The following is a 20,323-nucleotide window of genomic DNA, read 5'->3' as shown; positions in this document are numbered from 1 at the left end:
AGTTACTGTCAGTGACTGACATAAGAGAACTGCTGATGTACAACCACATTACAAAACTGTACCTTGTGTATTCTACTATTCCAACCCAACAGTAAATTGAGACCCAGACTGAGATCCTAAACAAAAAAATAATAAAAAAGTGATCCGCGGGCCTACAAAACGGCAGTTGTCCATCTCTGGTATAGCTTGTAAAGCTGAGAGCAGACACACACAGCTCTATCAGCAGGCTCAAAGTCAGCAGGAACAAGGACACCTGGAGCACTGTCGATTACAGGCCAAAATATAACAGCAGGGAGATAAGAGCGGACCGACCAGGCGGTTTTAGAAATGGCTGCTGGTCACACGCCCCACCATATATGGCCTGTCTTTCATCATCATTACAGCTCAGCCCATTGGGAGAGAAAATCACTCTCCCCTACAGAGTCACGACTCCTTTCAGACAGCTATAGAGCCAGCCAGAGAAAGACTAGAAAGATGTAGTGACAGCATTTCTACATAGAGCAGCAAGTTCTCAAGCTGTCTCTGGCAATGAGGGGAATTTGTATAATGAGGGAACAGGAGATTGTGAGAATCTCAAGCAGCTCGCCGTGTGGGTGAGGTCTGCCTGTGTTGCTAGAAACCACTTCCATTCCAAACCTTTGCTCTGCCTGTCACTTCTAGTAGTTGGTGTTGGCCTTTATGAAAGCATGAACTCTACATGGTTGCAATATTTATTTGAACGATGACCTGTATTAGTTGAAAAGATCTGGGCCCAGGCTATGTTAAAGTTTCAACAACCAGAGGAGTCTGCTGTAGACTAATAACGGTCAAACAGATCTGGGACCTGGCTAGGCCTGTATGGGCTTAGGTCTGGAACTGTAGCGATGTGAGTGATCTCTTACGTCAGCAGTGGGCCACAGGTCTTTGATGACCCTCTCGATCCTGTCCACCACCTCCATCCTCATCCTCTCCTCCTCCGCCCGAGGAGACATGTGCTTGTAGAAGTCATTGATCTCCTCATGGAGCCTGCAGAACACAGAAAGAAAACAGGGTTAGGGAGGGAAACAAAGAGACGGAGCGAGAGAAAGAACAAAAGGAGAAAGTAGCATGTTCATGAGGATAGTAGGAGTCTGAAATAGGTCAAGACACTGACAAAGATAGATGGCAGAATATATTGTAAGAGAAAAATCTAAATAACAGGTCTACAATACATCATTTATTATGCCTGTCAATGCAACTTGTAAACAACTTTCACCGGTAGCTTACTGAACAGTCACCAGAGACAATTACCCCGACCTACCATGTAATGGAAATGGTGAAAACAAAGACAATTACCCTGCCCTACAATCTAATGAAATAGAAAAAACAGAAATGAAACTTCCTCAAACACACATTTGTGGAGTTAATTGCAAAGTATCATTACTACATAAACTGGCTTCTTTACCGGAGGCGTGTTATGTTAAAGGCTAAGTGCCAACACCTGTGTGCCAACAAACTGTAATCAAGTAGCATCTACTGAAGACTGGAAGAAATGCATTAACTGCAGGATTATGACAGACAGGCTGACGTGTGTGAGAAAAGATCACAAAGCCACAATAATGCAATACATCTACACCTTTGGTACAAATCTAGGGCATATTCCCACTGTTAGGGGTATGGACCAGTTCTTCACTGGTACCAAAAGTGTTGGCATAAATGTAATTTCCCTTGCCTAAGGTAAAATTAAAGAGTTTGGGAGGACAATGCTAATAAGTACAAGTGTTGCTGTCCTTGAGTTAAAAATGGGTGCTTAACCAACAAATCGACTTTACTAAACGATCAACAATGCCGCAGGGTCACTTCCCTTCCCCCCGATAGTCAGGTAAACTTGGTCCTTGGCTGGGTGGGTATGAATGCCAGGGCAGGTTTAGGGAGACCAGGGACTGTGGCAACTGTCAGATATATTACACAAAGGCACAGAGACAAGACCGTGACTGGGCCAGTAATTGACTGACTGATGGGTTATTTCTGCCTGAAATTCACCCTGCTGTCTGTCTATTATTAAAGCTGCAGATTGACCAACACTTCCACCCACAGGGCCTAGACCAGAGGCTATATCAATAACACTAAAGACTGGGTCACACAAACATTCACACGTGGTACTGATTGCCACCCACACACACGGTGCAGCCTAAGCCAGCTGCCACCTCAACCTTTGACCCAACCAACACACGTCCTTGTTGTTCCAAACGCTACTGGTTAGCTCTTGTATGTTCTGGCCAGTGCTTAGTGTGGGGACAGGAAGCGGAGCAGGAACAGAATGGAGAGGAATCAAGCCAGTCAAAGGGGATTGGAGCAGACAACACGTGGACACGAGGTCTAATACTCAGTGACCAACCAACACAGTAAGGCCGTAGGGAAACTCGGTCACGGGAGGATAAAATACTTATTCCCTTTCCTAATCTTTCAAAGGAAACTATTAGCTTGAGTTGAATAGCAAGCTGCACATACAGCATTATGATTGTGAGTAGAGCAGAGGCAGCAGTCCTGTTGTGTGAGCAGCTGTAATGTGAGTGAACACCACATACTGGAGGGGGTGTACTAGAGGCTAGGACACCAGAGGGCTGGGGCTGTCGTGGACTGGCAGTGGAGCGGGTCACTCTGCCCTGGCTGCCCCTTTACTGGGTCTGTTCACACACACACACACACACACTCCCAGTCAACCACAGGGCCATGTAAACAACACAGCACCCAGCCAATGACAGGCCTGCAGCACAGCTTCCTTTGGCAGGAAAATCAAAGAGAGAGTGGGAGAGAAATGGTAGCTACTTCTGAGCTTGTTTAACCAAGCTGTGTGCCTGAGAGGGCTCAGCTGTGAGAAACACTAGTAGCTACTGTAGACGATTCAGCCTGCCTGTCATTTGCGTTTCAGGGTTTTAGATAAGTCTTCCCTGGCGCTTATAGTAGTCTGTGTTTCACCTAATCCTCATCGACACCCAGACAGACATTCCTGGTGTAGCAGCCAGGAGTCTAACTGAAGGGCCATGACCCGGTTAAACCCCAGCCAACAGCCGCCCCAATCACCAGCCTGTCTGTTGGCCCAATCTACACAGCAGTCCAGCCAGCCAGACAGTCATGCCAGTTCAATGCCATCAGTCCCTGGGTAGAAGTACTCCTCCCTGACGTGATGATACCAGGCCTTTCAAGCTACATCACTGCAGGTGTTCATCCTCAAACAATGATCCCTTTATATTCACACAGAGGAGTGGATCACACAGCTTGTAATATAAACAATAGGCTGGTAAACTAATCTAACTTCTACACCTTTCCTCACCCAAGCACCAGCCTCTCCCATTTTAAGTAGGCCAAGCTAACTCCTCAGGGCAGGCACGTTAATTGTGTGTGAAGATACCCACCATGAGGTTCCCTGTCCTGAGGTACCATGAGCTGTTTTTCTGGACGGGCCAGGGCCTCACATTACAGTGTATTCTGAGCTGACTGAAGCAGAGCACTATGCAGGGGATTCCATCCTTATCTTTCTATTTGTCTCTTAATTTCTGGTGTTGGTCAGACTGACATGGGAACAGGAGTTAAGTACCTTCAACACGTGACACACCCACACACAGCAACAAGCCCACAGATACACACTGCAGAGGCAACCTGGCTGACAGCATTCATCACGCCCAGCCAGTCACTACAACAAAGACTACACCGTGAACACACACGTCACATATTGATTTAACGCGCAGGCCACACTCCCTTCCATACACTCCCACAGAAAGTCCATAGTCAAACTTTTGTCACACGTAGCACACAATGACTGATACACTTATCGGGGGAGATCAAACAAATCTTCCACCAATTTGGAGGAGATGGCAATAGAAATGTAGTATGTGTGTCTGCCAGTCTCCTACACTGTGCTTATAACAAACAAAAAACAGAGTCCGTTTCATTTCAGAGAGTCAGCCTCAGCATAGGCTCTCTATTCCAGCTCAGTTTCATTTCAGAGTCAGCCTCAGCATAGGCTCTTCTATTCCAGCTCAGTTTCATTTCAGAGAGTCAGCCTCAGCATAGGCTCTCTATTCCAGCTCAGTTACATTCCAGAGAGTCAGCCTCAGCATAGGCTCTCTATTCCAGCTCAGTTTCATTTCAGAGAGTCAGCCTCAGCATAGGCTCTCTATTCCAGCTCAGTTACATTTCAGAGAGTCAGCCTCAGCATAGGCTCTCTATTCCAGCTCAGTTTCATTTCAGAGAGTCAGCCTCAGCATAGGCTCTCTATTCCAGCTCAGTTTCATTTCAGAGAGTCAGCCTCAGCATAGGCTCTCTATTCCAGCTCAGTTTCATTTCAGAGAGTCAGCCTCAGCATAGGCTCTCTATTCCAGCTCAGACCAGTGGTGCTGCTAAGTTTCATTTCACAGCAGCAGTGTCTGTCTGACTGGCTGTCCATGTGAGAGGAGAATGGGTTTCGTTTCAGGGTTAAGCCACATCGTGTCGTCACCCAGGGAACCGGCTGAAACCAGGGGGAGCAGCCCAGTGCTTTTGGAGCATGTGAAAGAAACAAAATCGCTCCTTCCTGAATCCTTCTGGATCACATTACAGATCACACATCCTCAGCCAAAGGAACAGAACACAGACCCTTGGCACTTGGTATCAGAGAATACGCCTGCCTTAATCATATGGAAATTGTGTAATCGCCTCAGAGCGAGCAGGGCTTCCAGAGAGCTGAGCCTGGAGAGAGCAATTAGGCTTCACACACAGCAAGAGAGGGGCTCCTGTGGAAGGCAGAGCAGGACTAGGCAAACCCATTTGGGAGCCCTGGGTTTAGAGGAATGGCTTTGCAACTGAAACAGGCAAAATCTTTTCCAAGATATAGATACTGTAGTGTGCTACTGAGCAGCAAGTGCCAGTAGGTTTCTGAGGCAGCAGAGTAGGTGTGGTGGAGGAAATATGTCTTCACATGAAGGAGAAGGGGGGAGAAGCATAACTTCAGGGTCTCATCTGCAAGTTCACTGTTGCAGTGGCAGACTGGTACTGCTTATTGACCAGCTGCTCAGATGGACTGACAGTGTAAAGGTGTGTGAGAGTCAGAGGGCAGGGCATGTGTCTTGAGTTCAGACACAGGCAGTAAAAGACACAGGAGAGAAAAATCTAAACTGGCTGCCAAAGTGCCTTTGAGAAAGGAGAGGGTTCGCTGGCAAATGGCTTTTCGGATGTGCAAGGCCAGCCCCCGGGTTTAGAATGGCCTCCACCGAACAGCATTAGAGCAACCAGCTATAAATAGTGCAGAAGGACCAGGGACAGAAATAACAGGGTACTGTACCATGCCCATGTTTCATAGCGCTGCCAGAAACAGTGAGAGACACGTCATCCAGCAGGCATTCTCTTCACGTGAACCTGCAAAAACTTCCCTCACTCACTGCTTTAATAATAGACAGTCCCTCTGTTGGCAGTGCTACATGTGTAAATATGCCTCTCACACAAAAACATGAGTAGGCTAGCAATATGCATAGTCAGACACACAGAGAGAGAGAGGAAAGGATGTCAACCCAAACCACACAGTGAACATAGGGTGGCCAATTCATTAAGCTTTCATCAATGCCTGACTTATCCTCCAGCAGCACTACGGTGGCTCAGACTGGCTACCATAACCAGAGGATTTGGGTTAAAGACAAGCGAGGGCTACGAGGACCCCAGTTGTCCCTGATCATTAGTGACCTTCTTGGCCTCAGTGGCGTTATCTGGCACACACTAGCTGTGGTTGAAACCATGTGTTTAGTGCTGAAAAAAAAGCTCCCGGCTCCACAGGCTCCAAAACATCTGTGGACTACACTTACATTACACCATCCTCTTCAATTAAAGCCCTAAGGCTCAATCCACCATAACATCTAGGTCTATATTCAAAAGTACAGAGACCCATGGACGGACACAGACATCATAAGAACAATCGAATAAAGATCAATTGGGACAAGATCTTGGGCTACCCCAAGTACAATCTGCAGACACACTGCTAACAGATTTGAGCCATTAGCACTAAGCTAAACATTAGTAACAAGAGTCTAGTCTACTCAAACTTGTGTTTGGTCTAAACATACTGCATGTCCTCTGATATCCATGAGAATTTCCACTCCATCTCTGAGCTCACAGGCAAGACTCCAAATCACTGCATGACCCTAGTCTGCCTGTCAACCAAGTCATCATGGCTCCTTCCACTGTGTGAGGACTTTGAAAAAAGAGCCAGGATGCAACATGTGATTGGCAACCTATCAGACAAGCATAGAGATCTGTGGTATACATGTTGCATATTGAGTTCATCAAGACTGGAGTAGAAAAGAGAGCACACGGTGTGCTTTCATCATTAGTCTCATGGCATGAAGTGACACCTGTATCTAGGTAGGTTTCTCTTAATCTGCCTGGCTGAAAAGCATTTATACAGGCTTATGAAAATGCAATTGCCAGAAATGTTTAACTACATATACTTAAATACAGTGAAAAAAAGACTAAAACATCTAATACTTTAACAATTACCATAATTTGTACAACAGAAACGGCCACCAAAGAAACACAGCAGTCTCCAATTGAAACCTATTGTCAAAGAGTATGACAGTCGCAAAAGAAATAGGATTGTCTTTCAGTATTGATTTTGTCTGGGCTGTACCAAAACAAGAAACAATCTACCTAACTAGCTACCCCCTATGCTGTTCAGACTACATTAACTCGACCGGCTTTCAAATTGGCCAGAAAGGGAGAAAATATCAAAACTTTAAGCACATGGGATTGCTGAGATACGGAGGGTTTCCCCACACGTGCTGGTAGAGGGAAGGGTATATTACCCACAGTCCAAAGGACCAGCAGCACATATAGCTCGCTGCAAGTCCTCGCCTCACCCCCTGGCTGTATGCCAGAAAAGGGGCACGACAATGGCCTTTTCTCAATTCGATTTGTAAGACATGCTACTTATAATTTTATCTTTGACATGTCATTTTAAACTGTTTGCATGCTTTTCTCCTTCAAGAAAACAATAGCTGATTCAAAGGGGGTGTGGCAGACTTCAAAACTCTTCCGTGAAGGACTCCTCACCAAAAGGAGCCTATTGAGGAGGAGCAAACTCCATTGGTATCTCTGACAGCCAGTACAGACCGCGCTATAGCTCTATGAGTGGCACTGTGTTGGGGTAACAAGAGGTGATATCTGGAACCTGCAACTGTGGGACTTGGATCATACATCTCAGAGATGGTTCTAAATACAATAATGTGCCTATACTGATAGTCACCGAGCAATTAGCAGCACATTTAGATGGCCCAAGGGGTCAACATTGTACTAGAGGTCAACCGATTATGCTTTTCCAACGCCGATACCGATTATTGGAGGACCAAAAAAAACCGATACCGATTAATCGGACTATTTATTTATTTGTAATAATGACAATTACAACAATACTGAATGAACACTTATTTTAACTTAATATAATACATAAATACTATCAATTTAGCCTCAAATAAATAATGAAACATGTTCAATTTGGTTTAAATAAAACAAAAACAAAGTGTTGGAGAAGAAAGTAAAAGTGCAATATGTGCCATGTAAAAAAAGCTAACGTTTAAGTTCCTTGCTCAGACATGAGAAGATATGAAAGCTGGTGGTTCCTTTTAACATGAGTCTTCAATATTCCCAGGTAAGAAGTTTTAGGTTGTAGTTATTATTGGAATTATAGGACTACTTCTCTCTATACGATTTGTATTTCATATACCTTTGACTATTGGATGTTCTTATAGGCACTTTAGTATTGCCAATGTAACAGTATAGCTTCCGTCCCTCTCCTCGTTCCTACCCGGGCTCGAACCAGGAACACATCAACAACAGCCACCCTCGAAGCAGCGTTACCAATGTAGAGCAAGGGGAAAAACTACTCCAAGTCTCAGAGCGAGTGACGTTTGAAACGCTATTAGCGCGCACCCGCTAACTAGCTAGCCATTTCACATCGGTTACACCAGCCTAATCTAAGGAGTTGATAGGCTTGAAGTCAAACAGCGCAATGCTTGAAGAATTGCGAAGAGCTGCTGGCAAAACGCACGAAGGTGCTGTTTGAATGAATGCTTACGAGCCTGCTGCTGCCTACCATCGCTCAGTCAGACTGCCCTATCAATATCAAATCATAGACTTAATTATAACACACAGAAATACGAGCCTTAGGTTATTAATATGGTCGAATCCGGAAACTCTTTTAGAAAACGAAACGTTTATTATTTCAGTGAAATACGGAACCGTTCCGTATTTTATCTAACGGGTGGCATCCCTAAGTCTAAATATTCCTGTTACATTGCACAACCTTCAATGTTATGTCATAATTATGTACAATTCTGGCAAATTAATTACTGCCTTTGTTAGGAATAAATGGACTTCACACAGTCCGCAATGAGCCAAGCGGCCCAAACTGCTGTATATACCCTGACTGCTTGCACGGAACGCAAGAGAAGTGACACAAATTCATATTAGCAGGCAATATTAACTAAATATGCAGGTTTAAAAATATATACTTGTGTATTTATTTTAAAGAAAGACATTGATGTTTATGGTTAGGTACATTGGTGCAACGACAGTGCTTTTTTCGCAAATGCGCTTGTTAAATCATCACCCGTTTGTCAAAGTAGGCTGTGATTCGATGAGAAATTAACAGGCACCGCATCGATTATATGCAACGCAGGACACGTTAGATAATCTAGTAATATCATCAACCATGTGTAGTTAACTAGTGATTATGTGAAGATTGATCGTTAATTATAAGTTTAATGCTAGCTAGCAACTTACCTTGGCTTCTTGCTGCCCTCGCGTAACAGGTAGTCAGCCTGCCATGCAGGCTCCTTGTGGAGTACAATGTAAGGCAGGTGGTTAGAGCGTTGGACTAGTAACCGGAAGGTTGCAAAAACGAATCCCCGAATCCCCCCTGAACAAGGCAGCTAACCCCCGTTCCTAGGCCGTCATTGAAAATAAGAATGTGTTCTTAATCTGACTTGCCTAGTTAAATAAAGGTTAAATTTAAAATGGGGGGGGGGAGAAATATACAAATAAAAACCGGCAAATCGGTGGCCAAAAATACCGATTACCGATTGTTATGAAAACTTGAAATCGGCCCTAATTAAAATCGGCCATTCCGATTAAAATCGGTCGACGTCTACATTGTACAAAACTAATATGGCACTGTGTAACCGCTGACCTCAACACATAGGACCAAGGACAGGGTTGTGTTCAATAGCGCACATGTAGGGCATACTGTAGCAAAGAATAATGAAACAAACATTTCTTATTGGACAAGTTCAGATAGTCCCTCCCTCTTTCACTCCATTTTGGTAAGTTTTCTTCCATTTTGTGCCTAGTGAACACAACCCTGGTCTTTCCACAGCTAGTTGTGTGTGACAGCACAGTGCAGCCATACTATTTTAGGCAGTCAGCTCCACTCACACACCAAGAAAACTTCTGGGTCTTTCACAACAGCTTTTATTTCAGTGAATCAGAGCTGGCAGAATGCCATTGCTTCTCCAGAGCTCATTGGATGGAGGGCACTGGGACTTCAGAGAAAGAGCTCAGGTTTCTCTCCTAGAGGGGCGGGTTTGTTTTGGGAGAGCGAAGCCAGGACATGCTCAGCGTGTGCGGCATGTAAACACAGCACCCCTAATACATGGAGGCTGGACCTGCTGGGCTCAACCAAGCAGTCCAACAACTCTGCATGCATACACACACCTCCGCCCCTATCCGGCCTATCACCACCCCCGCAACCAACAACATTGCCTTACTCGTCCAAGGAAAATCATTCATCTTCTCCCACCCTTTTCTTTCTCCTCCCCATCAAATTGTGTATGCCACAGTGGTCACAGTCACACGAATGTAACATCAACCCCTTGACTAATGCGAGCCTGAATAGGCAATCCCCCAGGTATCACAAGCAAAAGGAAAATGCACCTGGATGTGAATTTTGTACATAATGTTTCTGCCACCGTATCTTAAAGCAAAAAAAGAGCTTCTGGATACCAGGACAGCGATCACTCACCTTGGATTAGACAAAGTTTTTTTCATCAATAAGCAGGACGCACAGGATATACTCCAAACACCTGACAAGGCCAACATCCCAGTTATTGGCAAGAGGAAGAGACGTAGGTACAGAGGACACAGAGCAGGGTGCCTCGTAAGGACCCGCAGAAGGCGAGTGGAAAAGCTGCAGTTACCGTCAATATTACTCGCCGACGTGTAATCATTGGACAATAAATTAGACGAGGTAGGATCACGAATATCCTACCAATGGGACATCAAAAACTGTAACATGTTATGTTCCACAGAATCGTGGCAGAATGATGATATGGATATTCAGCTTGTGGGATATACACTGCACCGGCTGGATAGAACAGCACATTCCGGTAAGACGGGGGACGGTCTGTGCATATTTGTTAACAACAGCTGGTTTTCATCTATACTTTTCGTGGCTGTTTATTTACCACCACAGACAGATGCTGGCACTAAGACCGCACGCAGGCAGCTGTATAAGAAAATAAGCAAGCAGGAAACTGCTCACCCAGAGGCGGGGCTCCTAGTGGCCGGAGACTTTAATGCAGGGAAACTTAAATCAGTTCTACCTAATTTCTATCAACATGTTAAATGTGTAAGGACGTCATCCCCACAGTGACTGTACGTACATACCCCAACCAGAAGCCATGGATTACAGGAAACATTAGCACTGAGCTAAAGGGTAGAGCTGCCTCTCAAGGTGTGGGACTAACCCGGAAGCTTATAAGAAATCCTGCTATGCCCTTCTACGAACCATCAAACAGGCCAAGCATCAATACAGGACTAAGATTGAATCGTACTACACCTGCTCCGACGCTCGTCTTATGTGGCAGGACTTGCAAACTATTACAGACAACAAAGGGAAGCACAGCCGCGAGCTGCCCAGTGACACGAGCCTACCAGCCGAGCTAAATCACATCTATGCTCACTTTGAGGCAAGCAACACTGAGGCATGCATGAGAGCATCAGCTGTTCCGGATGACTGTGTGGTCACGCTCTCTGTAGCCGACGTGAGTAAGACCTTTAAACAGGTCAACATTCACAAGGCTGCAGGGCCAGACAGATTACCAGGACATGTGCTGACCAACTGGCAGGTGTCTTAACTGACATTTTCAACATGTCCCTGATTGAGTCTGTAATACCAACATGTTTCAAGCAGACCACCATAGTCCCTGTGCCCAAGAACACTAAGGCAACCTGCCTAAATGACTACAGACCCATAGCACTCACGTGCGTAGTCGTGAAGTGCTTTGAAAGGCTGGTAATGGCTCACAACACCATTATCCCAGAAACCCATGACCCACTCCAATGTGCATACCGCCCAAACAGATCCACAGATGATGCAATCTCTATTGCTCCACACTGCCCTTTCCCACCTGGACAAAAATAACACCTACGTGAGAATGCTATTCATTGACAACAGCTCAGCATTCAACACCGTAGTGCCCTCAAAGCTCATCACTAAGCTACGGATCCTGGGACTAAACACCTCCCTCTGCAACTAGATCCTGGACTTCCGGACCGGTGCCCCCGCACATTGGCTACCCGGAATATCTGCATTCTGTCCCGCCACCCGCTCTTCTATGCTACTGCTACTCTCTGTTTATCATATATGCATAGTCACTTTAACCATACCTACATACTACCTCAATCAGCCCGACTAACCGGTGCCTTTATATAGCCTCACTACTGTATATAGCCTTGCTACTGTAATTTTTCATAGTCTTTTTTACTGTTGTTTTTATTTCTTTACTTATCTATTGTTCACCTCAAACCTTTTTTTATTTTTACTTAAATTAAACTGTTGGTTAGAGCCTGTAAGTAAGTATTTCACTATAAGGTCTACACCTGTTGTATTCGGCGCACGTGACATATTTTGATTTGATCACGTTCCAATTTTGTGCTTCCCAGCCAGGGATTTGGGGAAGAAAGCTGATGAAACATTTCCAAAACCAGAGATTACAAGCCTGAAAAACACTTTCTGAAAGCGACACTATCAGTTGGCAGATGTCTAGGCTTTACATTTATATATTATGAAATATCTGCTCATAATGCAGCTCAGTAACTAAGCATTGTGAGCAGAATAAGAACCAGGAGTTTGAGAGACCGAACCTGGTTGTGACTGTGATCCAGGCTGTACAGTAAAGGTTGGGGTATTAGAGTAATCACTAAGGAATGTCCTTATGCAAACAGTGTGCTTCATATTACTATAAATGAGGATCAGCCTGGCTAAGACTTTGCTCTGGGCTCTTGCATGTTGCTAGCCTACGCTTGTCAGGCACATAGAAGAGAAGAAAAAAAACACCTCTACACCTCAGCCTTTAAAACAATACCCCACCCACCTCAGGACTTCTCGCTAGTTTAAACTAGTAAGAACTGCATTTCTGAAATAGCTCTGTGTCACACTAAGATTTTATAAACTAATTGGTCAATATGTTTTTTCAAGACAGACCAAAACAATGATAAGACAATGCACCTGGATGGTTGTAAAGCAGCACATTTCAGTTCAGCATCATGTGTCTGGGGAAATACCGTCTGTCATTATAGAGAAAATGGTTACAGTAACCTAACCTCTATATCTGCTTTGTACCAACCTGACATATTGATCATAATCAGTAAGCTAGTATAGCCAACCTATATGAAAGACAGAGTGTACTCGGGGCTCCCGAGTGGTGCAGCGGTCTAAGGCACTAGATCTCAGTGCTAAGGGCGTCACTAGAGACCCCGATTCGATTCCAGGCTGATGCCACCCGACCGTGATTCGGAGTCCCATAGGGTGGCGCACAATTGGCCCAGCGTCGTCCGGGTTAGGGTTTGACCGGGGTAAGCCGTCATTGTAAATAAGAATTTATTCTTAACTAACTCGACTAGTTAAATCAATCAAATGTATTTATGAAGCCCTTCTTACATCAGCTGATGTCACAAAGTGCTGTACAGAAACCAAGCCTAAAACCCCAAACAGCAAGCAATGCAGGTGTAGAAGCATGGTGGCTAGGAAAAACTCCCTAGGAAGGCCGGAACCTAGGAAGAAACCTAGAGAGGAAGCAGGCTATGAGGGGTGGCCAGTCCTCTTCTGGCTGTCCCGGGTGGAGATTATAACAGAACATAGATGACCAACAGGGTCAAATAATAGTAGTCACAGTGGTTGTAGAGGGTGCAACAGGTCAGCACACTTAAATAAGGGTTAAATAAAAATAGTTGAGTTCAGACTCTACTAAGAGGTCTGGACTAGGGGTCGACCAATTAATCAGAATTGCCGATTAATTGGGGCCGATTTCAAGTTTACATAACAATCGGTATTTTGGGCCACCGATTTGCCGATATTTTTATATATATATATATATATATATATTTTTTTTTTTAACAAGGCAAGTCAGTTAACAACACATTCTTATTTTCAATGACGGCCTAGGAACGGTGGGTTAACTGCCTTGTTCAGGGGCAGAACAACAAATTTTTACCTTGTCAGCTTGGGAATTCAATCTTGCTACCTTACGGTTAACTAGTCCAACGCTCGAACCACCTGATTTACATTGCACTCCACGAGGAGCGTGCCTGTTACGCGAATGCAGTAAGAAGCCAAGGTAAGTTGCTAGCTAGCATTAAACTTATCTTATAAAGAACAATCAATTAATCAATCATAATCACTAGTTAACTACACATGGTTGATGATATTACTAATTTATCTAGCCTGTTCTGCGTTGCATATAATCGATGCGGTGCGCATTCGCGAAAAAGGACTGTCGTAGCTCCAACGTGTACCTAACCATAAACATCAATGTCTTTCTTAAAATCAATACACAAGAATATATTTTTAAACCTGCATATTTAGTTAATATTGCCTGCTAACATAAATTTATTTTAACTAGGGAAAATGTGTCACCTCTGCAACAGAGTCAGGGTATATGCAGCAGTTTGGGCTGCCTGGCTCGTTGCGAACTGTGTGAATACTATTTCTTCCTAACAAAGACAGCCAACTTTGCCAAATGGGGGATGATTTAACAAAAGCGCATTTGCGAAAAAAGCACAATCGTTGCACGACTGTACCTAACCATAAACATCAATGCCTTTCTTAAAATCAATACACAGAAATATATATTTTTAAACCTGCATGTTTAGCTAAAAGAAATCCAGGTTAGCAGGCAATATTAACCAGCTGAAATTGTGTCAGTTCTCTTCCATTCATTGCACGCAGAGTCAGGGTATATGCAACAGTTTGGGCCGCCTGGCTCGTTGCGTACTAATATGCCAGAATTGTACATAATTATGGCATAACATTGAAGGTTGTGCAATGTAACAGGAATATTTAGACTTAGGGTTGCCACCCGTTAGATAAAATACGGAACGGTTCCGTATTTCACTGAAAAAATAAACGTTTTGTTTTCGAGATGATAGTTTCCGGATTCGACCATATTAATGACCTAAGGCTCGTATTTCTGTGTGTTTATTATATTATAATTAAGTCTATGATTTGATATTTGATAGAGCAGTCTGACTGCGCAGTGGTAGGCACCAGCAGGCTCGTAAGCATTCATTCAAACAGCACTTTCATGTGTTTTGCCAGCAGCCCTTCACAATTCTTCAAGCATTGCGCTGTTTATAACTTCAAGCCTATCAACTCCCAAGGTTAGGCTGGTGTAACCGATGTGAAATGGCTAGCTAGTTAGCGGGTGCGCGCTAATAGCGTTTCAAACGTCACTCGCTCTGAGACTTGGAGTAGTTGTTCCCCTTGCTCTACATTGCTAACGCTGCTTCGAGGGTGGCTGTTGTCGATGTGTTCCTGGTTCGAGCCCAGGTAGGAGCGAGGAGAGGGACGGAAGCTATACTGTTACATTGGCAATACTAAAGTGCCTATAAGAACATCCAATAGTCAAAGGTATATGAAATACAAATCGTATAGAGAAAAAAAGTCCTATAATTCCAATAATAACTACAACATAAAACTTCTTATCTGGGAATTTTGAAGACTCATGTTAAAAGGAATCACCAGCTTTCATATGTTCTCATGTTCTGAGCAAGGAACTTAAACGTTAGCTTTTTTACATGGCACATATTGCACTTTTACTTTCTTCTCCAACACTTTGTTTTTTAATTATTTAAACCAAATTGAACAATGTTTCATCATTTATTTGAGGCTAAATTGACTAAATTGATAGTATTTATGTATTATATTAAGTTAAAATAAGCGTTCATTCAGTATTGTTGTAATTGTCATTATTACAAACAAACAAAAATAAAACAACCGGCCGATTAATCGGTAGCAGCCTTTTTGGGTCCTCCAATAATCGGTATCGGCGTTAAAATCATAATCGGTCGACCTCTACTCTAGACCCAAACTGTTATAGACCTATATCCATCCTGCCCTGCCTTTCTAAAATCTTCGAAAGCCAAGTTAACAAACAGATCACCGACCATTTCGAATCCCACCGTACCTTCTCCACTATGCAATCTGGTTTCCGAGCTGGTCATGGGTGCACCTCAGCCACGCTCAAGGTCCTAAATGATATAACCGCCGTCGATAAAAGAGAGTACTGTGCAGCCATCTTCATCGACCTTGCCAAGGCTTTTGACTCTGTAAATCCCCGCATTCTTATCAGCAGACTCAATAGCCTTGGCTTCTCAAAAGCCTGGTTCACCAACTACTTCTCAGATAGAGTTTAGTGTGTCAAATCGGAGGGCCTGTTGTCCGGACCTCTGGCAGTCTCTATGGGGGTGCCACAGGGCTCAATTTTCGGGCCGACTCTTTTCTCTGTATATATCAATGAAGTCGCTCTTGCAGCTGGTGATTCTCTGATCCATTCACGCAGACGACACCATTCTGTATACATCTGGCCCTTCTTTGGACACTTTGCTAACAGACCTCCAAAACGAGCTTCAACACCATACAACACTCCTTCCATGGCCTCCACCTGCTTTTGAAACGCTAGTTAAACTAAGTGCATGCTCGTCAACCGATTGCTGCCCGCACCCGCCCGACTAGCATCGTGTGGATGTTGGCAAAGTTTGGATTCAAGAATAAAAGAAACGTGCGCGGTTGCATATCGAAGCGATTCTGACCCTTTCCTTCTGATCGTGGGTCCTCAATGGCGGACACTGCGCAGCCGCAGATTCGCACAGAGTGAAATGGTGATTCGAAAAGGGTGGAGAAAGTGTAGTTCTTGCGCAAGAGCAGAACATGTTACTTGTTGCGTAACAATGGGAGATTGATGAATTATTTTCACAGAACATGGAGTACACACACTGAAATAAGTATGTGGGAGGTTTGTAATAAAAAAAAACTAAAATAAACCGACCTTAAATGGTTACTTCATGTCATGACAGGACATTCTATCCATCAGGCTGATAAATTTAATTTCCATTACTTCAAAGTATGAAAGCAGCATATCAAAGTAGAGGCAATATACCAACCTACAGCAGTGCCTTCTCCCTTGTCAATGAAACCACCATTGCTGAACTATTTTATAAATCCAAAATCACAACTTGCTCCCTTGACCACTGCCTTAGTTAAGGCATGCCTCTCTGTTCTCTGCCTCCTGGTGGTCAAAATTAGTAAAACTAAGTGCATGCTCTTCAACCGATTGCTGCCCGCACCCGCCTGACTAGCATCACTACTCTGGACGGTTCTGACTAAGAATATGTGGACAACTACAAATACCTAGGTGTCTGGTTAGACTGTAAACTCTCCTTCCAGACTCACATTAAGCATCTCCAATCCAAAATGAAATCTAGAATCGGCTTCCTATTTCGCAACAAAGCATTCTTCACTCATGCCGCCAAACATACCCTCGTAAAACTGACTAACCTACCGATCCATGACTTCGGCGATGTCATTTACAAAATAGCTTCCAACACTCAGCAAATCGGATGCAGTCTATCACAGTGCCATCCGTTTTATCACCAAAGCCCCATATACTACCCACCACTGCGACCTGTATGCTCTCGTTGGCTGGCCCTCACTACATATCCGTCGCCAAACCCACTGGCTCCAGGTCATCTATAAGTTTGCTAGGTAAAGCCACGCCTTATCTCAGCTCACTGGTCACCATAGCAACACCGCCCCCCCTCCCCAGCAGCGCTCCAGCAGGTATATTGCACCCCAAAGGCAGCACTTCCTTTGGCCGCCTTTCCTTACAGTTCTCTGCTGCCAATGTCTGGAACGAATTGCAAAAATCACTGAAGCTGGAGTCTTACATCTCCTTCTCTAACATTAAGCATCAGCTGTCAGAGCAACTTACCAATCACTGTACATAGCCAATCTGTAAATAGCACACCAGACTACCTCATCCCCATATTATTACTTACCCTCTTGCTCTTTTGCACCCCAGTATCTCTACTTGCACATCATCATCTGCACATATATCACTCCGGTAATAATGTTAAATTGTAATTATTTGCGCCTCTATGGCCTATTTATTGCCTACCTCCCTACATTTGTTCACACTGTCCATAGATGTTTCTATTTTTATTTTATGTTATTCAAACTAAATTTATTTATATAGCCCTTCTTACATCAGCTGATATCTCAAAGTGCTGTACAGAAACCCAGCCTAAAACCCCAAACAGCAAGCAATGCAGGTGTAGAAGCACAGTGGCTAGGAAACACTCCCTAGAAAGGGATTGACTGTATGTTTGTTTATGTGAAACTGTTGTTTTTGTCGCACTGCTATGCTTTATCTTGGCCAGGTCGCGGTTGTTAATGAGAACTTGTTCTCAACTGGCCTACCTGGTTAAATAAAGGTGGTTAAAAAATTATAATTTGCATCTGCCCAGCCGCTCCTCTTTAAAGTGAGGCAGAACTCACTGATTTCACCTAACTTTTCCACATAGTCATTAAGAAATAGATTTCTTCTTGGGGTTGTGGTTAGATGTGGGTATGTTATGTTTGCTATATGTACTCTGACAGTTATCATTGTTTGTTCCTATTCCCCAAACAGCCACCCTATGACGACTTTGGCTAAAGGAATAAATTGTGTTTGTGATGCCAAAGTTAGCTCACAAATGTGAGGATGTGCGAGTTGGAAAAAACCCACGCTGTTTAATAAAAGAACAAGTCTTGTTCCTTCAACATAACATTGGCGACGATGTCGTATTGTTGTCCCATGTAAAGAAGTCAGTATATCTGCTGTCTAAAGAAATAGGTGGATTTCTTAAATCTAAATATGGGAAAATACTGACTATGACCAAAAGTATACTATCTACACCTTTTAGTACATTTGGAACTAGAATATATGCTTCTGACTTTTATATCAACCAGATAATTGTTTTTTCGGTTTTAATCCTGCAAATTGGCAACAGTGAAACAGACGAGAAATACCAGCATCAGATAGGCAGGCTTAGCCTGACAGTGAGTAACATGTCAACTATCAAGAAAAGAGTTCTGCATTGACTATGCTTACCTAACAGTACTCGTGCTTTTAGCTAAATGTCAGTCGGATTTGATTTTTTGCTTTGCTCGTCAGCCTAGCGAACACATGCAGATGTTGGCAACCACGAGGTAGCTAGCTACCAAGGTCATAAAACAAACTACTGGAGGTAGCTAACTAGCTAGTTAACGTTGACTGTCCCATTGCCTTCGACTGACCTTAGCTGGTTAGGAACGTCCCCCAAAATGACGGATAATGACACGTGACGGTCAAATCGGAACGCCTAAATATGGCTATATTGTCTCTAACCATAGGAATATGTGCGCTCACTTCATCAGCCAAGTTAGCCGGCTGGCTAGTTGTCTAACCAACTAACGTTAGTGTGGCAGAGATAGATAACGTTAGCTAGATAACGCGTGATTTATAATTAACTTGTGACGTTATATTAGCTAGCTAACGTTACTTGTAGCTAGTTTTTATTTGTGTCATTTTGTTTCTTACCCCAAGATTCCTTCAGAGTAGTTCTTGACTTTCCATGGTGTTCCCGTGTAACCACAGCCTCCGGTCTCGAGACTACTGTTGAATCCATAAGTACTAGCCTTGTTGTCTCTTTTCCTTTTGTTGGGGTGTCCTGAGACCCCAGAGACCCGAGTACACACTTGCCCCCCTGCGCTGCCCCTCCCCAACGATGAACGGTTGTTGTGGTTGTTATTAGCTTCCAACGGAATAAAGTCTCGTTGTTCTACTACATCTCTGTCTTTCGTTGAGTTGGACATTCCCTGGTTCCGGGGTTCGCTGTTAGTGACAGCTCCGTTCTTGCACGAGATCACGTTACCCAATGTCCCGTTGATATTCGATTTCGGACTGAGGCTTGACGTGCCAGACAAACTACCCGTGTTACAGTTGTTATTGAAGTACAGATTCCCCAGTCCTTGAGTTGTTTCCCAAATCTGCATCCACAGGCTGTTGGCTGGCCCACGTTGTTCTGGCTGAAACCAAGCGATTCTTGGATCCATCAAACGACACTGCAGGCACACTGCCCCAGAGCAAGGCTCAGTTCGTGTAGCTAAAGCTAGCACGGTAGCTAGCTAGCCTCACTCGTAAGCTTCAAGCGGACTAACGTTAGCTAGGTAGGTTACTTCAAATTGCTATAAAATATCTAAATCTGCCATCCATGAATTAAAACAAATATCAGATATTATTATTATACAGTAGGCGACGTGTGGATGTTGGCAAAGTTTGGAATAAAGGAAACGTGCGCCGTTGCATATCGAAGCGATTCTGACCCTTTCCTTCTGATCGTGGGTCCTCAATGGCGGACACTGCGCAGCCGCAGATTCGCACAGAGTGAAATGGTGATTCGAAAAGGGCGGAGAAAGTGTAGTTCTTGCGCAAGAGCAGAACATGTTACTTGTTGCGTAACAATGGGCGATTGATGAATTATTTTCACAGAACATGGAGTACACACACTGAAATAAGTATGTGGGAGGTTTGTAATAAAAAAAATAAAAAATAAACCGACCTTAAATGGTTACTTCATGTCATGACAGGACATTCTATCCATCAGGCTGATAAATTTAATTTCCATTACTTCAAAGTATGAAAGCAGCATATCAAAGTAGAAGCAATATACCAACCAACAGCAGTGCATTCTCCCTTGTCAATGAAACCACCATTGCTGAACTATTTTCTAAATCCAAAATCACACCTTGCTCCCTTGACCACTGCCTTAGTTAAGGCATGCCTCTGTTCTCTGCCTCCTGGTGGTCAAAATTGTAAATGCATCTCTCACATCTGGCATTGTTCCTACTCCTTGAAAAGAACGGCTATAACTCCCATACGGAAGAAACAGGGCCTGGACCCTGAGATCCTCACAAACTACAGGCCAATCTCAAACCTCCCCTTCCTCACCAAAGTGCTTAAGTGGGTGGTAGCATCACAAATCCAAC

The 20,323-nt window shown here is 43.9% G+C and overlaps 1 protein-coding gene across 1 annotated transcript in view; it reads right to left on the bottom strand.

Annotated features, from left to right (window-relative positions):
- The window catches only part of LOC115203286 (terminal nucleotidyltransferase 4A), a 32,299-nt gene extending 12,596 nt beyond the window's left edge, over positions 1–19,703 (bottom strand). The window contains exons 1-2 of the mRNA XM_029767844.1: positions 18,876–19,703; positions 882–1,005 (exon numbers count right to left, since the gene is read on the bottom strand). Of these exons, the coding sequence (XP_029623704.1) occupies positions 882–1,005; positions 18,876–19,390 (639 nt within the window). The 5' untranslated portion in view covers positions 19,391–19,703. The remainder of the gene's footprint in view (positions 1–881; positions 1,006–18,875) is intronic.
- Between the last annotated feature and the right edge of the window lie 620 nt (positions 19,704–20,323).

Source organism: Salmo trutta, chromosome 12, assembly GCF_901001165.1.
Source record: "Salmo trutta chromosome 12, fSalTru1.1, whole genome shotgun sequence".
NCBI classification, from domain to species: domain Eukaryota; kingdom Metazoa; phylum Chordata; class Actinopteri; order Salmoniformes; family Salmonidae; genus Salmo; species Salmo trutta.
This window is presented reverse-complemented; position numbering and strand designations above follow the sequence as displayed.